The sequence below is a fragment of the Teleopsis dalmanni genome, chromosome 2 (assembly GCF_002237135.1).
Source record: "Teleopsis dalmanni isolate 2A chromosome 2, ASM223713v2, whole genome shotgun sequence".
In the NCBI taxonomy this organism is placed as follows: Eukaryota; Metazoa; Arthropoda; class Insecta; order Diptera; family Diopsidae; genus Teleopsis; species Teleopsis dalmanni.
The window spans coordinates 15518843-15538841 of record NC_051847.1 but is presented as its reverse complement, the minus strand read 5'-3'; the positions used below and the strand labels follow the sequence as shown (position 1 = coordinate 15538841).

Sequence of the window (19999 nt, the reverse complement as noted above, 5' to 3'; positions counted from 1 at the left end):
AAATGTTCTTGTGTTTTACAAATTTTTCTGCAATTTGTTTTAGGAATCTATTTTTCTCATTCATTTTATTTATTGTAACAATTTTATATATCATTTACAGTCTCCTTAACATTTAAATGTTCACTTATATTAAGAAATAAGACTTAAAATGCTATATTATGGCAAATACAAAATAAGTTTAACTTAAAAAAAGAAAAAAACGAAAATAAAATTAAGTATATTATTTAGAAAAATTAATTTCTTACAAAAGAAGTGCTTATGTTTTAAATTTAAATAAAATAAATTTGTTTTGTTAATAAAAGTTATATTTGTTCGTTGTTAACCATTTTAAATTAAAAAAGAAAAAGTTGTGTATTTTTTAAAAACACTTAATATGGATGAAATAAAATAGTGCATTAAAATTTCAATATAACATCAACAAGTAATTAAGATTAATTGATATATAAGTACAAATGTTATTTATATTTAAAAAAAAATATTCAAAATGAAAAAATTGAAAAATTTTTTCTTAGCAACTTGGAGTAGTTGATAAATTGTGCATTAAACAATATTAAATTTATTACATATATTTATGTATACATATATATAATAAAATTTAAGTAATATTTAAAAATTAAGTAAATTCGTAACTAAAATAATTTTGTTTTACTTATGCAATGATCGAAAAGTGTTAACAATTTTAATCAAGAAAAGCGACAACTCGCTTTATTTGTAAGTTTAAAAATTTTGCATACTTTCAGGCAAAATATATATTTAATTATTTTGCAATTGTATTTTATTGTTTGGTATAAAACTGAAATATCTATCTTCGTTATTTTTGTATTTTGAAATTTATTGTTCTGTATTTGAGGTAGAATTTGAATAATCATGGCATTTTTTGGTGTCTTGACATATAAAAATTTTTATCGAATTATTTGTAAAAAATATTTTTTTTAAAGAATACTGCATTGGCCAATGCGTTTTTATACTAAACTGCCTTAGCTTTAAGTGTACAAATTTATTAATACAAATTTTCTAAAGGAATGTATGCATAAAACTACACGTTACAAGAATGCCGTCTGCATCTATATCAGCTAACAGCTTGAATTAATTCTACAAGCGAGCGTAGCTCGAAAGGGACAAACTTATATTAAAAGAATTAACAATAATAAATTAATAAATATTAAAACTGTTATGATTTGTAGCTTGCATTTTTCGAAACGATTCATAATACTTCCTTTGGTTTTCCAAGAAGTTTCGGTTTGTCTAAAAACAAACTCAATTGGGCATACGTTTACTAGCAAACTCTTGTAGTTTCTGTATGGCCAGAGTTTTATTGATTTCGGCAATATCACTGCTGTATTTGGCTGCCTGATATTGCATTTCAAGTATTTTCATACGCATCATATGCTCTTTCTTCTGCATTTCCATGAATTCAAGCAATTCATTGTTGTTGCCACTTTCACTTGTGCTAGTTGCACCGTTTACTGAGCTGATATTCTGCTGTTCTCGTTCATCGGCAATGCTGCCATTTACACTGGAAGTACGTTGACGTTTTGCAACAGGCTGGTCATCGTCCGATTGTGTTGTTAACTGTTTTTGCTGTTGCACAACAGCCGCTATGTTATTTTGCATTGCAGCAGCTGCTGCTGCTGCGGCAGCCGTGGAGAATTGTCCTGTACGTAGTGCATTTAGTGCTTCTAATGTGGCGGATATGTTATTCATATTGAAGGTTGGTGTGAAATTTGGCATGTCACCATTGTGTTGCAGGTAGCTGGTATTATGTTCAGCTGTTGTTGTCGGACTATGTGTATTGATGCGTTCGGTGTCCAGCAAAGCATTGCGACTATGGTTTGGTGAAGATGTGAGACGGTCTCCATTAACAAGTGATTCATTATAGGTATCATTAAAGGTCTCATTTGTTTCTTCTTTAATATCAATATCGCATAATTCCTGTGGCGGAGTGCGACTACTGCTTAAAAATGGAAAATAATTTTGTTAAAATTATCATAAAGTATCTATTTATAAATATTAGTTACTTACTCATCCATATCATGTTCTTCTTCTGCGTTGTGCTCATCTTCTTTATATTCGAAGTCTTCTTCCAAAGCTAAAGGCATTTTCGAATAGTCAATACCATCAAGTGCTTCAGACTTGCACGCTTTCTTAGCTTCTTGCATAAAGTCCCAAACCTCAAAAGTGAATGGGGAAGGTTTTTTACGATCAGCCATTTCTGGACCAAATCTGGAGAGTCGTGTATTATAATCTAGTATTTCATTACGCGTACAGGCTGCAAAAAAAATAAAAAAGTGAGTTATTTTTTATAACATATATATAATATCATACATTATAAAATATTATCTCTCTGTTATTATTATTGAATCTTAAATAACATCTATGTTTCATTATTAAATTTAATTCTTTAAGTAACTTATGACAAAAAAAAAATATTTTAACAATAGGGAGAAAGGCTTTGGAATAGTAGTGAGAGAATAGTAAGTAGTACAGTTGTTTTAAGTATTGTACTGCTGTCTCTCAAATCAAACGCAATGTATATTCTATCAGGAAGATTACTGGGGTACAAGGTATATTTCTAGAAAATGATCAGATTAATTTATCATAATTCAATGGAGTTCTTATTATAGCGGATCATGCAATTGGTCATCCAGATACCATTGAGTAAAAGCGCTTTAGACACTAATTCGCATTTCATCAAACAAATAAGAAAAAAGCGTTATTTTATATCATAATTTATATAATTTATATTTTATAACATTATATCACTTTTATAAAATAAAACTTATGTTAAAACTATAACTAACCTTTCATTCTACGCCACTGTTCTTTAAGACGGTTGCACGTACGATCCGTACCAAACTGATTCGAAAATTTCTGATGTATTATTTTCCAGGCTTTATTTTTCACAGCCGTCAGTCCGGCATCCAGCCGCTTGTTTTCAATGATACGCATATCCTTACGACACAACTCCAGCAGGAACTTTTTCTCCAAGTGATTCCAGTTTTGTGTACGTTCACGTTTTTTATACATATTCATAGCGGGATTATTTAAATATTGTTGCATTTCTGCAAATTAATTTCAGAAAAGTTTAAAAAAAAATTTAATTTCTATTAAATAATCGAAATATTAATACATAAAATAAGTAATTAAGTTAGTAAAATTAAAATCACTTTGACATTTTAATCTGATTAGTGTTTTAATATATATTTTAAAATCAAGATAGTTGTTATGATTATGAATCATGATTTATACTTTAATTCATTGTATATTAAATTATTAATATTAAATGCTTTTAAGCTTGATTTACATAAGTTTTTGAAGGATATCTTACCTCCTTTTATATCCACGCCTTCTAGCAAATTTTGGTTTGTGCTTTGCCAATTTGCGGCAATTTTCATAAACGTCTCCAAATCACTGGCCGAATACTGTTTATTAACCTAAAAAGATATAAAAAATGCAAGAACATAAATATTTTATTTAACTTAAGTATATATAAATAGAAGACTTATATTCTATGACGAGAAATCTTTTTTCGAAAATATAATAGTAAGGAATGAAGTATAATAATAAGGAAATTTTTTATCAAATGACTAGGCTGACCATACAGCTGTTTTGGATACCATCAAGTAACAAATATCTATATACATATTTTATATAATAATTTTTTTTTGTATTGTATTTTTTTTTTTAATTATTTCGGATTTAAATTGTATGTGAGCCCTTTATTTTTTTGTGCAAAATATTTATTGTGCTTCGAACTAGAAAATATAGTAAACATTACATATAGTATATATAAATAGTTATAGTATAAAAATTAAAAATTTGTGGGAGAGCACTTGGTACATCCATTCGACAGACATAAATAAAGATCAACGTTTTGAAAGTATAGCAATGTACATACGTCATAAACCATGTATTGCCATGTATTGACATAATGCGATGCCAGTGGACTCAGTTAGTTTTATAGCAGAAGAAAACTATCTGAGTCCAAGTTTATATTATATTAAAATATATAGGTCTGTGGCAATTAAAAGTTATTGTGCCTGGGTACAGGTTATGATCGGTAAGCCAATGGACATACATCAAATTGAGGAAGTTACTGCTGTTACTAATACAAAATAAATTTTAACTAATAACTACAGCATGAGAATATTACTACTTATAATAACTCATCATTTAAGTCTTAATAACACGTGTCACTACTAGTGAAACATTGTCAGTTTCTAAAATTCCAAGCCATCATTGATCACGATCGTGAAGTTAGATAAGGACAGTAACTATTAGAAGAGAATTCTATATAGGCCCGTATTTTTTTGGAAAAATGTGACACAAGGCGTTAATTCTAATAATTACAATTACACTTTTTTCGCGTGAAATTGTAGATATGAGTGTGGAAGATTGGCAGTTTAAACAGGACGGTGATGTAAGCGTAAAATGACTGTGCAGTGCGAAAAGTTTCCTGGATATATAACTTCATAGTTTTGGTAACCGTGCTATTACTTTTTGCTGCTAAATTATCGAAAATTACTTTAAAAGGAACCAGTACTGTAGGAAGTCCAGTACAGGATATTTGAATAAAATTGTATTTCACATCTAATGACATGGAATCTAATGGAAATATCTATCACAAAATTAATAACTTTGTATGTATAAATGATCATAGTTACTATTATTACATTCCAAACAATTTTTTGAATTTATTTGTGAACGTTAATTATTTAAAAATTCAAATTGTTCTAAATATTTGAAATACTAATATTTCACAATTTTCTTTAAAGAATCAAAAATATTTTGTACATAAGTTTTTTAGTAAAATTTTTTTTTTTAAACAATAATGGCAATGGGAATTCTTTTAAGTAATTTTTTTTTTCTTAAATGTATAAATTAATAATTATATATAAACAAATGTGTAACCATTAAAAAATTAAAGATTAATTATTCCAAGTAAAAATATCTATGTTATGAATATATTTTATTTTCATTTCCATGTGCGTTAATTGCCACTAAACTCAATATAATTCTCCATCAACGACGCCAATAATGGAACTTGAAAAGAATTTAAATCACTTATTTCAGCCACAATAACAATAACAACAACACTAACAACAACAACAACAACAACATCAAATATAATAAAAGAATAATAAAACTTAAGACATAAGCAAGCAATTCGTGCCATATAGATAAATTGTTTTAAAATAAAACAGTCATCATCGCCATATTTAATATAGCATTTTTTAGAATATTAAACTACCTACGTATTACTCCACCCCACCCCAAATGGTCTACAATCAGTAGATTCAAGCTGGTGCGCCTCCAACTCCTGTACTCAATTTATTTTTTTATGCCAAGAACAAATAATATTAAAAATTAAATTGTGATGAAGAAAAAACAACAAAAATAAAAACAAAAAAAAAACGAAATAATAATTTTTGATATATAATTAAAAAGAAAAAACTAACAGATACATTTGTGAGGGAATACATACAGGGAATATTATATCTAACACATATAAGTATATTAAGAATGATATATAAACACATCTGTAATTAGTTATATTAGAATAGTTAATTGTTTTGGAATAGATAAAATGGCAATACGAAGTTGCAAATTAAATATGGAATAAATAAAAACTACCTTAAGATGTACCAATAACTCAAAGATAATATATACTATAACTCTATTTTGTTTAAGGGTCAAATGAAATCTATAAATAGGCTTCAACACTACACTAATCCCCCTATAACGCGGTACTCTTATAACGCGATTTTAATCCCCCGTATAACACGAACATGCCCCCATATAACGCGGGGATTTATACAGTTCACTATTAGCTACGCATACCTTTGCTCGTGTGTATACGGGGTATACGAAAATACCCCTACAACGTGTTTGCTATAATGCGGAACCAATCTACCGTGATATACGGGAGATTACAGTATAAGTTAGTTTGGAAAGAAACTAAAATTTATTTAGAAAGAAAAGATTTAAAATTATTAACTAAAGTTAATTTATTAAGTCATAGTGTATATTAACTAAACTGTATTTATTTAATTTTAAAAATAAAAGTCCTCATTTCACCCACGCAAGCTCACCTTCGTATATATACATAAATATTTATAACAGAAAATAATATTACAAAACAATATAAAAAACGAGCAAAAGTGCTTCCTAACAGCATCAAAAATGGGCAAAAGTATTTGCTAAGAAAGAAACAATATGGCCATTTGTGCTTTAGAAAGGAGCTTGTTTATATATGTATCAATTCTTCCACTGTTTGATATGGATTGTCTATTGTAATGTCCTCAACTTTCTAGGGAGAGTGGAACTATGCTAATTGCTTTTTATATTATAGATCCATGTACTCTAACACTTTGATATAAAGTCATGTAATCTTCCAGATAAAACACAGGTTAGTCTATTTTCAGTAACTCTGCCAGGTCTATGGGAAAACCATCTTATAGACAATAAAATAGGTTCGTCTCTAGTCTCTTTCGTCTTTAAAAGACAAACAAAGTGACTGATAAGTTTTATCATTTCTTCATCATTACAGCTTTTGCATAGTATGATTGTATGATGTGACCATCAATTTTAAAGCATTAACACAGTGCCTCATGAGCGCTCCAGTAAGAACACGAAATGAGAAGGGAGCGTCTTTTCGAATAGTCTATTACGCATTTATCACCGCACTAGCGATGATTCATTCTTGCGCCTAAACAGTTTGTATATCGGAATATATATGGAGGAATTGGTCATATTAAAGTGTGAACTTTTTTTTAGAAAAAATTAAATATGCAATTTTCGATGTTTTAAGTTAAATTCACAGGCGTTTTTTGTAGCAAGATACCTGTTGATAGGAAAACCGCTCCTGTGTGATTTATTTAATGAAAAAGAAATGTTGCAAAAAATGGAATGAAGAATAAAGATTTTTAATTTAAAAAACTATTATTGGATGGTATGGTCTTGAAATAATTGAGTGCCATAAGTGGTCTTACAATATTTTAATAGTGTATTTGTGTGCGTATGCGTAAGTATCTGTGTGCTTGTGAATTGTAATGCGTGCATTCTTTTAAATTAAGATTTTTTTCTCAATTTGATTCATAACAAAATTATTTCAATCGATTTTTTTGATTTTTATTTTTTAAAATGTCTTTTCAGCTCTTTTTTATTCTTGACTTGTAAGGCGCTGATATGATATTTTCAGAATTTTAGCATTTTAATTTTTAATGTACCGCAATATAATGGAGTACGGATTTAATGGCTAAGCTAATGGCAGCTGTTAAAAAATGATTCCATATGCCACCACAACTACAACCAAACCAATACAGAAAAAAAACAGAACAGAACAGAACAACTTTTGACACATTTCTGTGTTAAGCAAGTTTTCAGTACCTTAGGAAATGCGATTTGTACTTGTATCTTTGTATCTTTGTATCTGCCTGTATGAGTGTTTAATTGAAAATCAATTAATGTAAGTGAAACATATCAATTTATAATAATTTTTTATGAGTAATTTTTGATATGATTTTTTTGGTTTTTTTTTGTTGGTTACAAATTTTGAAAAAAATTTAAATGTTTTTTTATTCTATATTGATTCACCATTCACGAAGTTCATTGAATTTTGAAGCTCATTTTTGAGACGACGAATTCAATTAAGCAAATTATTACTGAGACAGCTTTTGAATACTTAAATATGGCGTACATTCTGAATCTGACATCTTTCATTTTGAATATGCAAACAATATGAAATCTGCTTAAAATGATTGCTTATAAAAAGCAATATTCATATTAATAAATTAGTTTGATAAATGCAAGAAAAAAAATTTATATATATATAAATCGTACATTTTAAAAAATTAATTTTGTTTATGAAAAATTCCTGGAAATTAATTGCAGATAGCGAACTTTAAATAAACACATTAGGTTTTTTTGTTCAATTAATTTGGTTATTCAGTTTAAAAATGCATATTTGGTAACTGAATTACTGGTACTTTGCTAAAAAATCTATTTCAAATATTTTTATATCATTTTGTTATGAAATCACAAAAACTAAGATGATCCGACTTTAGAAAAATATTTTTAAATACAGACTAGCGCATACCAGACTAAAGGATTGATTAAAAACATAGTGATAGTATCGCCAAAAACCCTTACATACTCGATGGCTTTATGCAATCGCAGAACACTCAAGAATATATTTACAAAAAAAAAACTAACGCTAGTACACTGAGTAACAGATTGTGCTTAAATCGAAATGGTAACATAGACCAAGGTTATCAATATCTTATAGGTATTATTAAGAAAATATTGTTTATTTCATTTTAATGAAACAACAATAAACAGATTATTAAACCAGGACTACTCGATGGCAGTATTGCGTTTTACCAAGCGCCAAACTCAACATAAAAAATTCTTCAAAGAGGGCATAATATCGCCTTAAGAAAACTGGTTAACACCCCATGGTACGTAAAAGGAGCGGCTATTCACAGAGATCTGAGAGTCGATTCAGTCGAAAAATATATTAAAGATCGTGCACTGAAACTGTTCAATATAATTGACAGTCACAATAATCCAACACTCAGCAACCTAAGAATACAGCGAAATCTGATAAACGCAGGCTGATACAAAGACATCAGATCCATCATATTATAAAGTTATTCTTAGTGTGACCTAAAACCGTCTACAGATATAATAGAGTTAAGGTGATGAATCACTAACTCAGACATCTGCATATCAACATATATGATTGTGATTGTTTATATAAGTGCATATAAATTTATTTATGTATGTAAATAGTTCTATACATAGAAACAGACTTTCTATAGAGAGTCTGTATTTTCTAATGTGTCACATTGTTACCGACCTCTATTCTTCATGTTACTACCGATTATTATTCATTTATCATAATTCAGCACTTGATGGTTTAGGTATTTCTTGTCCAGTCAGCGATTTTTTGTTACCTCGCGGGTGTTACATAAAAGTAACTATTATATCAAATACCAGACCCGCAGCTGGCAGGATTAAAAGTGAATAATTATGGAAGTACCATCAAAATACTACTAAGAATCAATGTATTTGATTTAATTTTAATTTACTTAAATTAAATAAAATCAAATATTTGATTAATAACCAAAATAAAATTTTGTTTCATTTTTATGTAGTTATAGATTTTATGAATAGATATAGCTTAACAGTTCATTTCGGTGGAAATCTTCAGTTTCTACATGTCTTCGCATACCATTTCACTTATAAGCTTACAGTCTAATTCATGAATCTATTGTCAATTGATTCTTCTCCATATTTTCAACAATAATATGTCTTGTAGTAATAAATATATTAGACTTAAGAAGTAATTTGCTCTTCGTCTTCTATTTAAGTAGTCACTTTGGAGGATATGGTATAAATTTACATTGATATAGTACAGGTATTTTCGAAAACAATCATTATGTGATAAAAGCTGCATGAGGTATTAATCATATAATAAAATCATATTTTCCTATCGATCTATAGCAAACATTCAATGTTTGGATTTATTATCCTTTGGTAGAGGTTTTCCACTGTTGTTGGCCATTTGATATATTCACACCGTTAATAAATTGCTTGTGTTGTTGTTGTATTCCGTGGGGTTCTGCTTGTAAATCCTCTTTGTGGAGTGATGAACCGCTGTTAGTCATTGAGATTGACAAGTGGCTCCGTGTAGTAAACTGAACCATCGTGCCGTTCTTGGAACCTCTATGAAATGCTCGTGTTAATTATGTTCAGTTTCTTTGACAGTGATATCAATTGACTTCCTATTATCCAGTTAATGAACTGCTTAATTCGAAATAGTTCGAAATGCATAGTAAATTTTCAGTTCGATTTATTTTTAATTTTAAGTGAAAGTATTTTATTTACTAATATTTTTTTTTGTTCTAACATAAAATCTGAACAATTTTAGTATAAATAATATATAAGCACAATTGTGCTTATGACATTTGTTCATATGTATATCTATCAATCAAAACTCCCTCAAACTGTGATCACGACACGCTTTTACACGTTTAGTCTGAGACAAGTTATTGCACATAGTTGCATATTAAAAATACACTTAATATAAAATAAATATCATTCTGTATTAATATTTAGTAGTGAAAAATGGCATAAGCTATAAAATTTATGATTTGAATGATTTAACAATAAATATATAATATTTTTAAATAATCTACATAACTAATAAACCACTCCTTGTAATTAAAGTCCAATTATAACAATCATAAAGATCTATATCTGTAACAGCACTGAATCTGTATCTGTATCTGAGCCGTAGTCGCTGTCGCTGTTGCTGTTGTTATCGCAGCCACAGCGGCAGCCACAACCGCAGTCGTCACAATCGTCGTAGTCGTACTGAACTAGAGAGTATGCGCCTATTGTTGTGCTTTGAAACCTACGCACGCATAATAACAAAAGATAGACTCGTAGACTCGTATAACCTCACCTCAATGCCTATGCAGTAGGTATGTGTATCGTAGTATCTGCATTTGATAAGTGCTCCGCTAGCTTTCAACTATTAATATATTAAAGTTTAAATTGTATTTTAAGCATGTTCTATTGTTAAAACTATACAACTATACAAGTCACAATAATTATAAACTGTACGGGCAAAATAAAATAAGAATGGTTATGGATTTATGAGTGTAGACATATAAATACAAATAACTTAGTGTCTGATTATTTGCATAGATATGTATGTAGGTATGTAGGTATGTAAGTAAACTGTAAGTAAATTCATACAAAAATTATTAAGCGTTTGGGTATGCGCTGCGGTTAAAAATTTTTTTAAAAATAACAAAAAACACTAGAAATGTTTGTAAATTTCTAGTTAGAATTATGCTGCGGCAGCACTTGTAATAAATTTATTAAAATAATTACACGAAAAGAAATAAAAACTAAGAAAAACAAATAAAATTATGAAAAAATTATAAAAACACAAATGTCATCGAACTATAAGTACCAAACGAAGTATGCCAGAAATATTTTAATACAAATGCGGAGTGGAGCGGTTCGGTTGGATTTGGTGAAGGAAATTTATGAAAACACTAAAAGACAGCAAAATGATTACTTCACATTCGAAATTTGGTTTAAGGCTTGAAGTACTGGGATTCTAAGTAATTCAAAGATGCTCGAAGAGTTTCAAGTGGCTCGAAGTTTTAAAGAAATTAAAACCAAAAAAAAAAAGAAGCAATTTAAATTTAGAAGTCCAAATATGAAATTTGAATAAAATAAACAATGATAATTTCTATAATTTCGTTAAAAAATTGTATAAATAATTGAAAGGTTAAAATGTGTTTAGAAAGTAGTGCGTCTTTCCAAAAATTTTTTATCTACACTGCTAAGTACACTAAGACAGCAGATGGCTGCATACATACAGATTAATTGGATTTTATTATTATTATTATTTTGATGCATTTGATGAAAAAAAAGTATTTAAAAAAATTGTAGAAATTTAGTTGGGCTTTGAAGAGACCTTAGTACCCTTCACATATGTAGTATTCAATATCAACCATTTTGATTGTATTGGGAATATAAAATAAATGAAGTACTGAGACCGGAAGATCTATTATGTTATGTTACTTTCTACAAGTATTGATACAGAACACTGTAGACATAATTACCACAAGAAGATTATAGGTGCGATAGAAAGTGATTTCTGTCGACTCTGTCATGAGAAGAAGGAAACATCAGAACATATTCTATGCAACTGCTCAGCGGCGGCATCTTAGTCCCAAATCAAATAGGTAAAATTAATCCCACAACAACTACGAGTTTTATAAATAGTCATATAATACAATTGTTTTAGTTCAACCTTTAGGCGCACAATAGATCTTTTAGGTCCGTGTGCATTCATAGGCTATTATTTAATGATAATACTAGTATTGAGTAACTTCATATAATATTATTCAGCACCGCTGCGCTAAAGAATTCAAGAATGTCGTCTAAATTGAGCATTACTAAGTCTTTACCTAGCATTGTTTAAGATCTCTCCAAGTAGTTTTGTTTTTTGTGTGTTAGTGCCTCAAATTCCCTTGATCACAGAACTAACATTTAGGATCTGATAAAGTCATTAATTCTATTGTTCAGCTGCCCTTGATATCCTGGGCCAAACAGAACGTTACATTTAGCAGTTGAGTTGTAAACACATATAAAAATGCATCAATGCATCAAGAAACATCAACGTGCCTTGTAATTGATAAATAGAGGGTAGTCTATATGCCGATCAATAATCTTAATATGTTCTAGGATAAGCCAATATAGAATTTAAACGTTTTGCTACGTAACAACAATTCAACGAAACTATCTTAAAGCTTAAGATACTTTGCATTTTGTAGTACTGATTTTATGACATGACTTTAGAGATGCATGATTTTATAGACGTCACTGTAAATTATTGTAAGCCCGATCAACAATGTGTTCTTGCATAATACAATTTACTAAAACATGCATTTTTTTTACTATAGTTGCCCATTTGCAGATTATTTACAGATTTTTTGCTGCTTTGGTCTATAATGGTCTGTTAGCACTTCTTAAGTACTCCTTTATCTATACTGCAATAGGTTTAGTTTTTATCATTGCCATCTTTTTACTACTTTCCATTGATCTCTGCTTATTCTTTCTTGATTTTCTATATAATTAATAGAGATTGATTTCATTGTCCCTCCCTAAATGATTTCATTTCTGTATTTAACTCTATTATAACTTGGAGTTAATTTATACGCTTAAATCTCTTTTCAACTATCCGATAATAGTCCTATATCCCGCGTCTACTATATTTGCCACAGTACATTTACTAACAACACAAGTGTTGACTTTATATGCTAATAAGAGGTATCTTATTCTATCTTTACGCTAATATACCTAAGAGCATTATTTGGGTTCGTAGTCATAGGAACATTGAAGAGAATCAAATAAAAGACAGTTTAGCCAGTCTAGGTTTATGTCCTTAAGAGAGCTACTTAAAGTATCAACAACAACATTTGTAAAATTGTTAATAGAAGATGAGAAAATTATTTTATAGGTTTAAAAACAGGAAGAGACTCATACATTTATAGTTGAGGAAGAGTAGGCGTTAATTGAAGAATTATGAATGACACAAACTTCAGTCGAGGTAGAAAATAGTCTTATTTATTTTATTCTGACGAATGAAAATATACTTTGTGTATTTCATATCATTTAATCTTTAATAAAAAAAAATTAATTTAATTAAATATTGTATTAAATTATATAATATAAATCTTTAATAAAAAAATTAATATTTATATGTTTTTTATTATAAATAATATTAAGAAGGAAGCTAAAACCAATACAGTAATATAAGGCGTAAGCTTAAATTTGCAACTGACGAGTACTGTGATAATTGAGCCGGAATAATTAATACTACTAGTTGAAACGCTACGTACGCCCATAAAATTAAAAAAATTACTTTAAAAAATAATTTATAATATTTTTAAGAAAATTTTACATGCATCCTTGCAGAAATGTATGTATATTTAAATAATTTTCATGCAACTTCCTATTCATGTGTGCTTAAATTCAAGTGTTAATGCGAAGGCATATCCCTCCCAAACACAATTGCATGCTTGATTTAAAAGTTATAATAATAAAATTACTAATGGAGTTTATAGTTTACCAGGTGTACATGACAATCCTGCCAAAGCAGCATTCCTGCATTGTTTTTAACTTTACACGTCTCAGACAACAGAAAACAACAAATCAATTATAAGCACCACAAAAATGTAGACAACTTAGCAATCAAGTAAACAAATTTATATGACTTACATCACACAGAGATACAGATACAATATATCACAGATACAGATACGGATACAGATACATTTACATTTACAAATACTTACACAAATAAAAAACATTTGTTTCTAACATTGTTAGTTACAAAAGTTACGTGCTACTTACAACTACATAGTGTATCTAATATCTTGTATCTGAAAGATTTGTCAAATGTAAAACTTTTGCAGCGCGTAGTTCACTGACATTTTGCCAAAGTAAATTGCGTAGACAATTTGAATTTTGAAAACTCAAAATCAGAAAAATATGTAAAATTTGGTAAAAATAAATAAAAATAAATAAAAAATAATAAAAATATAAAGAAATCGTACTGAGATATATTGTTGTTGGGTGCGCATGCGTAGGTACAAAATTATTTCTTTTCATATTTACGTAGTTACACACGATGTCATGCCAAATACAATACACATATACCTACATACATATATCTGATAAAATATTATATCTATATCTATATCTATTTTGATTTTTATTTTCTATCTAATTTAATGTGTTGTAAAGGAATTAAAAACAAAAAAAAAAATCCTAAATCAAAAATAAAGTTACTGTAAAACGCAGCGCAGCCTTAACATTTTCTGTTCTAATGAACGCTGAACGCAGCTGCCAACTTCAGGCCGTTGGGCATTGTATTTGAAGTTATAAGTACAACAAGAATAACAGCAGTCTTAAGATATGACTTTTTTCTATGTCTTAAGATAAATAAATAAGCAAAATATTTGGCCAAGAATTCTTGAGGCCAAATTATTGAAGGCGTACAAAATTATTATGAAGTTTGCTATCAGGTTTGGTCTGCTTCGTAATGTAACAATTATTAAAAATATTTTATTTCTGTTTGATCTATATTTTAATTGAAAATTACTTTTTATTGCATGTAATTATTGGTTAAAAGAGTTATATTCGACTAAGCGAAGTAAAACAATTATAAAGCAGAACTTGTGCGAAAAGTACATATTTTTTTATAATTATTATATTATTATAAAAATAATAGTATTTTATTCATCATCATTATTTGCAGTACAATCGATGCTAGGTCTTAAAGTCTGCCAACAAATTTCTTCACCGATACCAATTGAGGCCCGATTTCAACAAATACAAACAAATCCGAACACGCCATAAGTGATTACGCCATAGTTTAAGCACTTATATAGTAGATATATACTATATCGTATATAGTAGATGGTGGTAGTGTGTCTGTGTCCTGCTAGCGACCCGAATTGAACTACTTGATGTCTTGTTTATTTAAGCAATCTTTCAATCTTTCACTCTCATAAGATATATAACAAATTCTATCAAAGTCTATCAAACCTTTTTTATGCCACCATAACTACTTTAAGGTTGATCGCGCATAATTGTTGATTCTTTTCTTGAAATTCATAAATTATTGGATACAAGATACTTTGTAAAGAATCCATTAGTTATGGTCTGAAATCTATTGGCGCACGACAATATATGAATTGGGATGTTATTTTTTAAGTCCCAAAGTAATAATATATAGTTTTATATTTTTATTTTTAACACAAAAAAGTTTACAATATAACAACTATAATATTTTAATTTAAAAATTTAATTTTGACACATATACCACATTTTTATTCAGTTACCTATTCTTCCTCGTACCACCTATCAACTTGTCCTACATCGACTAGTGAGGTAGAGCTGTCTTTTACCCTTTGTATTGAATTTGAAAGCAATATTAAAGCTTATTTCTTTCGAGAGAAAGAAAAACAAGTAAAAAAAGATCCTATCGGAACCTTTTTCTAAAACTTTAAATATAAAGTAATTATTTTTTCAAACAAAAATTTCTTGGAAAAGGAATATAAGAAGGACTTTTAGTTTTGATTAGAACTCTTGGTTGAATAATGTGGTATTACCAATTTACACTAAGTATATTCATATTCAAAAAGATCTTCGGAACCCTTTTCTAAAAGTACTTATTTGCCATTTCATCCAAAAATTTCTTGGAAAAGGAATATAAGAAGGACTTATAGCTATGTGTAGAAGTCTTAGTAGGATAATGTGGAATTACCAATTTACACAAAGTATATTCATATCGAAAAATCTTCGGAACCCTTTTCTAAAAATAATTATTTACCATTTCATCCAAAAATTTCTTGGAATAGGAATATAAGAAGGACTTGTAATTTTGACTAGAATTCCTTGTGGGATAATGTGGTATTACCAATTTACATTAGGTATGTCCATATCCAAAAATAATAGTAGCCAAAGATCACTTGTATCTAGCTAGAGCTATATTTATGTATGGAAATTACCCATTTTTATAGTAAATATATATAAAAAATATTTCTCTAAATTTATATATAAAAAATTGATTAAAAATTTGCCTTTATCCCAGTAGTTCTACTACCGTTCCTATTGAACCCAATATCTTTCTTACTTTATTGCGCCATGTATGCGCGTATCAAGTAAAAGTAATTAATAACAATAAAAAACAAATCAATTACACATACATGGAGTGTAAGTCAAATATATTAAAAATTTATAAAAAAACTCTCCAAAATACTTCAACTCCTCCACTTAACACTTCGTGGCTTTATGAAGTCAGATTTTTATTTTGTTGTCTTATTTTGAAAATATATTTAAATGTATTGCAACGGTTCATTCGCCTTAAAATACTTTGTGCTACATTTTAAATAAATCTGTACTTGTGTGTATAGATTCGTTTCTTTAACTTTACATACACGATACTTAGTTATAATCATTTTGATATGACAACAACAATAATAACAGACAAACACATATCTATGCACATAACAACAGAAAGAAAATAAGAAAGATATTGTATCTAAAATTGAACAATTGATTCGAAGTTCTTTAAAAATTCTTAAAAGCCACATCGATTAAAAAATTCAAAAATTAAAGATATATGAAAATGTATTAAATATCGTAAAAACTTAATTTAAAAAATATAAAAAAAAATAAAGAAAAAAAAAACAATATGAAAACAATTGCTACTCAAAAAGTAAAATGTATGCGTACATTTGCCTACTAAGCTTACATATCAAATATTCAGATATAAGATACTTACGCACATACATGGATACATGCGGTAATTGTTTATATCGCATCAAAGTAATGAAGAAAAATAGACAAAAAATTGATGTGGGTTACTTTTATTTAAGATTTTTTAATTCTGGTATTTTGTTTTTTTTTTTGATTGTTTGGTATATATCTATATCTATGTGTACGTTCGAAGCGTAGTAATTTCATTAGTCATTTTTTGGGTTATTTATTTATATACGAAAATAGTGTTTTTTTTTTCATTTCTAATTTTGTAAAGAAATTTTAACCTTTTTATTTAAATGTGTTACCATTTAAAGTATCTAAATTCTAAGACGATATTCAAATGAATACGTGCAAGAGGCGAGTGAGTATTTGAGTATTTGTACTTTCAGTTTGTTTATTGTTTAATTTCTATTTAAGCATTTTTAATTTTTTTCACATATAAAATAATTTTTTTCTTCTGATTTTGGTATAATTTTAAATAAATTTTTGTGCCTTTTATAATCGCATCAAGTCATGATTTGTTTTTGAGGCACTTAAAGGCATCAAAGAGCCAAAAAGATTGTACGTTTCATTTAATACTCGTCAATAAAACTCGTCGCTTTTGTACGAGTATCTGAAAGAAACGCTTCGAGTTATTAAATTTGTATGACTTTTCGTACCAGTACCAGTAAAAGTTTTCAAGTACTCGTATTACTCTTATTACGAAGTATTAATTTTTCAAATTGAAGATTGATTGCATTGCTTAAGCTCTTTGCTGTATTTGTAGAACTTCAGCCAAAAGTTTATTGAACTTACAAAAAGTTATATTTTTGTGGTTTTAGAAACATTTATTATAACTGACAAGAAGAAGAATTGGTAAAAGTTTGTATTCTCAAAATTTGCTAGAGTAATGATAAATTTGAATGCTTTAATTTCCACACAAATGTTGTAATAATTATACTAAAATTAAGAACAGAGAAAATAGAAAATAATAAATAGATATATCATTTATTTTCATATTATTGCTGAAGTAAACTTTTAAAGGAAATATCTTTTTTTTTTATAGTAATAGATTGCAAACAAAAAGAAAATTATTTCCGTAAAATTTTGACATCACATACTTAATTGCTATATGTGCTACGGTACAGATGGTACAGAAGAGCCTATATTAAATAAGATTTAATATTTTCTTAACCCAATGATTTATTTTCAAAACATCATACAGTATACTACAGTAAACTACAGTAAAAACTCTCTTACACTGACAATCATCGTCAGCCAACTTTTATCCATTTAACGAATAGGCTATGCAAAGAAAACATTCATTAAGTCCGACGAGTAGTGTACTTTATACCAACGATATACTTTATATCGATTCAAATATTAGTTGTAGATATTGAACCCTTTGCGTAACTTTAAACCCCCTTATTCCTAGAGACGTTGTTCTATCCCGGGACTACGTTAGTATTACTTCGAAGTAGGGTCCCTATTAGTCATTTAAGACTTCCATCGGTGTGCCCTGCGTCCAGGCCCCGCTACTGTTGCAGATAATTAATCTTGCCCTACAGTCTACTTTTTTCAATCTCAGAGTATGTGTTCCGGCTCTCACTCCTGCTCTTCGTTTAAGATTAGATTGCGTCCAGATCTTTTTTCTTTTCCCTTAAAACATTTCCGATGAATTGCGTGATTTTTTTCCAATTTTCTGCTCGTTCTATCATTTTTTCTACAATATTATCGACTGCAAAGTGACCGATATATCCTGCAAGTAGTGTTCTTTCTTCACCCCATCTTTCGCAGTTGAAGAAAGTAATCATCATATATAAGGTCATCAGTAATCATATAATATATAAGGTTATCATCATTAAGGTACACAACAACTACAAGAGCATACTATATGGGAGACAGAAAGGATGTATAATACAGTATTTAGCTATGAATTTTGTTTCCACTTTAATATCATCGTGCTGTGAATAACTACTCGTTAAGTTTTGAATGCCATCCCTGATTTACAATTTATTTATTTTCATTTTATTATAACGTGTGAGACAATTCAACCCTAACTTTAGACAATATATTGAAACTGTTTTCTTTGAGTTTAAGCTCATAGAGTAGAAAAATAAAAATATCTATTGTATGAGCTTATGATTCGATGCATATTCAGGTGGCCGTTATTATTACTATATATCCCAAATTATATTATTCAATAGAGCTCTTTCAATTTCCGGTGCCTTAGTCTATAATTAGGTATAGATACAAGTTTTCAACTAATAAAACGATATAACATATTACTTACGATATATCTTATTAGTAACTGATATAGTTACTTTATATAATGTGTAATTTTTTTATTACATAGTCAATATAGTCAAAATTCAAAAAGACGTTTAGAGAACTTTCCAAGCATTTAATGTTGACACATGACTGACTGATTGTAAAGATATGCATACATACATACATCAAAATTATAAAATTATTTAAACTAAAATCTAAAACGTGATTATTTTTAGAGCCATGGCATTAACAACCACTTTTTGAAGTTTGAAACTGAAATGAAGAAAAAAAGGAAAAAATTAAATAAAACGAACACAATAGTAATAATGCTTTTACTTATGCCGTATGAATCTTTTGTACCAGGAATACATTAAATCGAAGAATAAATCCCAAACCACTTTAGAATGCACACAACTGAGTTTTGATTGTGGTCTGAGAGTGCTTTTGCATTTCAAAATCGAATTAGAAAAGCAATGAACTCGATGCTTAAATTATAATCAAAAATCATAGTTTAAAGAAAAAGTGAAAAAAAACTCTTAAGTAATATATTGTATTTGTAAGTATCTCAAATTTACATTTACTTCATACATACAAACGCTATTATTTATTTTTACTGTACCGCGGCAGCGTAGTTAGAAAAATGAAAAACTACAAATCATTTTTCAAAAACATTGAAGCACAAATATTTTACTTTTTTTTTTTTTAATACAAACATTAAACAGAAAAATTATTGAAGAACTTAAAAACTAGAAATTTAGGAACGTGATTGACCAAAAAATTTTTTTTTTGTTATGTATCTCACAAGTGCTTCTTAGTTTTCGGTTCTCATGAAAATGCGTTCGTGGTTCCTTTTTTAATTTCCACACATTTTTTAATGGTTGGATTGATC

The 19999-nt window shown here is 28.4% G+C and overlaps 1 protein-coding gene across 2 annotated transcripts in view; it reads right to left on the bottom strand.

Moving 5' to 3' along the window:
- Positions 1–910: 910 nt before the first annotated feature.
- LOC119683434 overlaps positions 911–19999 on the bottom strand; it is a 44401-nt gene continuing 25312 nt past the window's right edge. The window contains exons 2-5 of one of the 2 annotated variants that reach the window (XM_038097103.1): positions 3329–3434; positions 2802–3062; positions 2023–2269; positions 911–1954 (exon numbers count right to left, since the gene is read on the bottom strand). In XM_038097103.1, coding sequence (XP_037953031.1) covers positions 1258–1954; positions 2023–2269; positions 2802–3062; positions 3329–3434 — 1311 coding nt within the window. In that variant the 3' untranslated portion in view covers positions 911–1257. The remainder of the gene's footprint in view (positions 1955–2022; positions 2270–2801; positions 3063–3328; positions 3435–19999) is intronic. The other variant, XM_038097105.1, reaches the window with a different exon arrangement.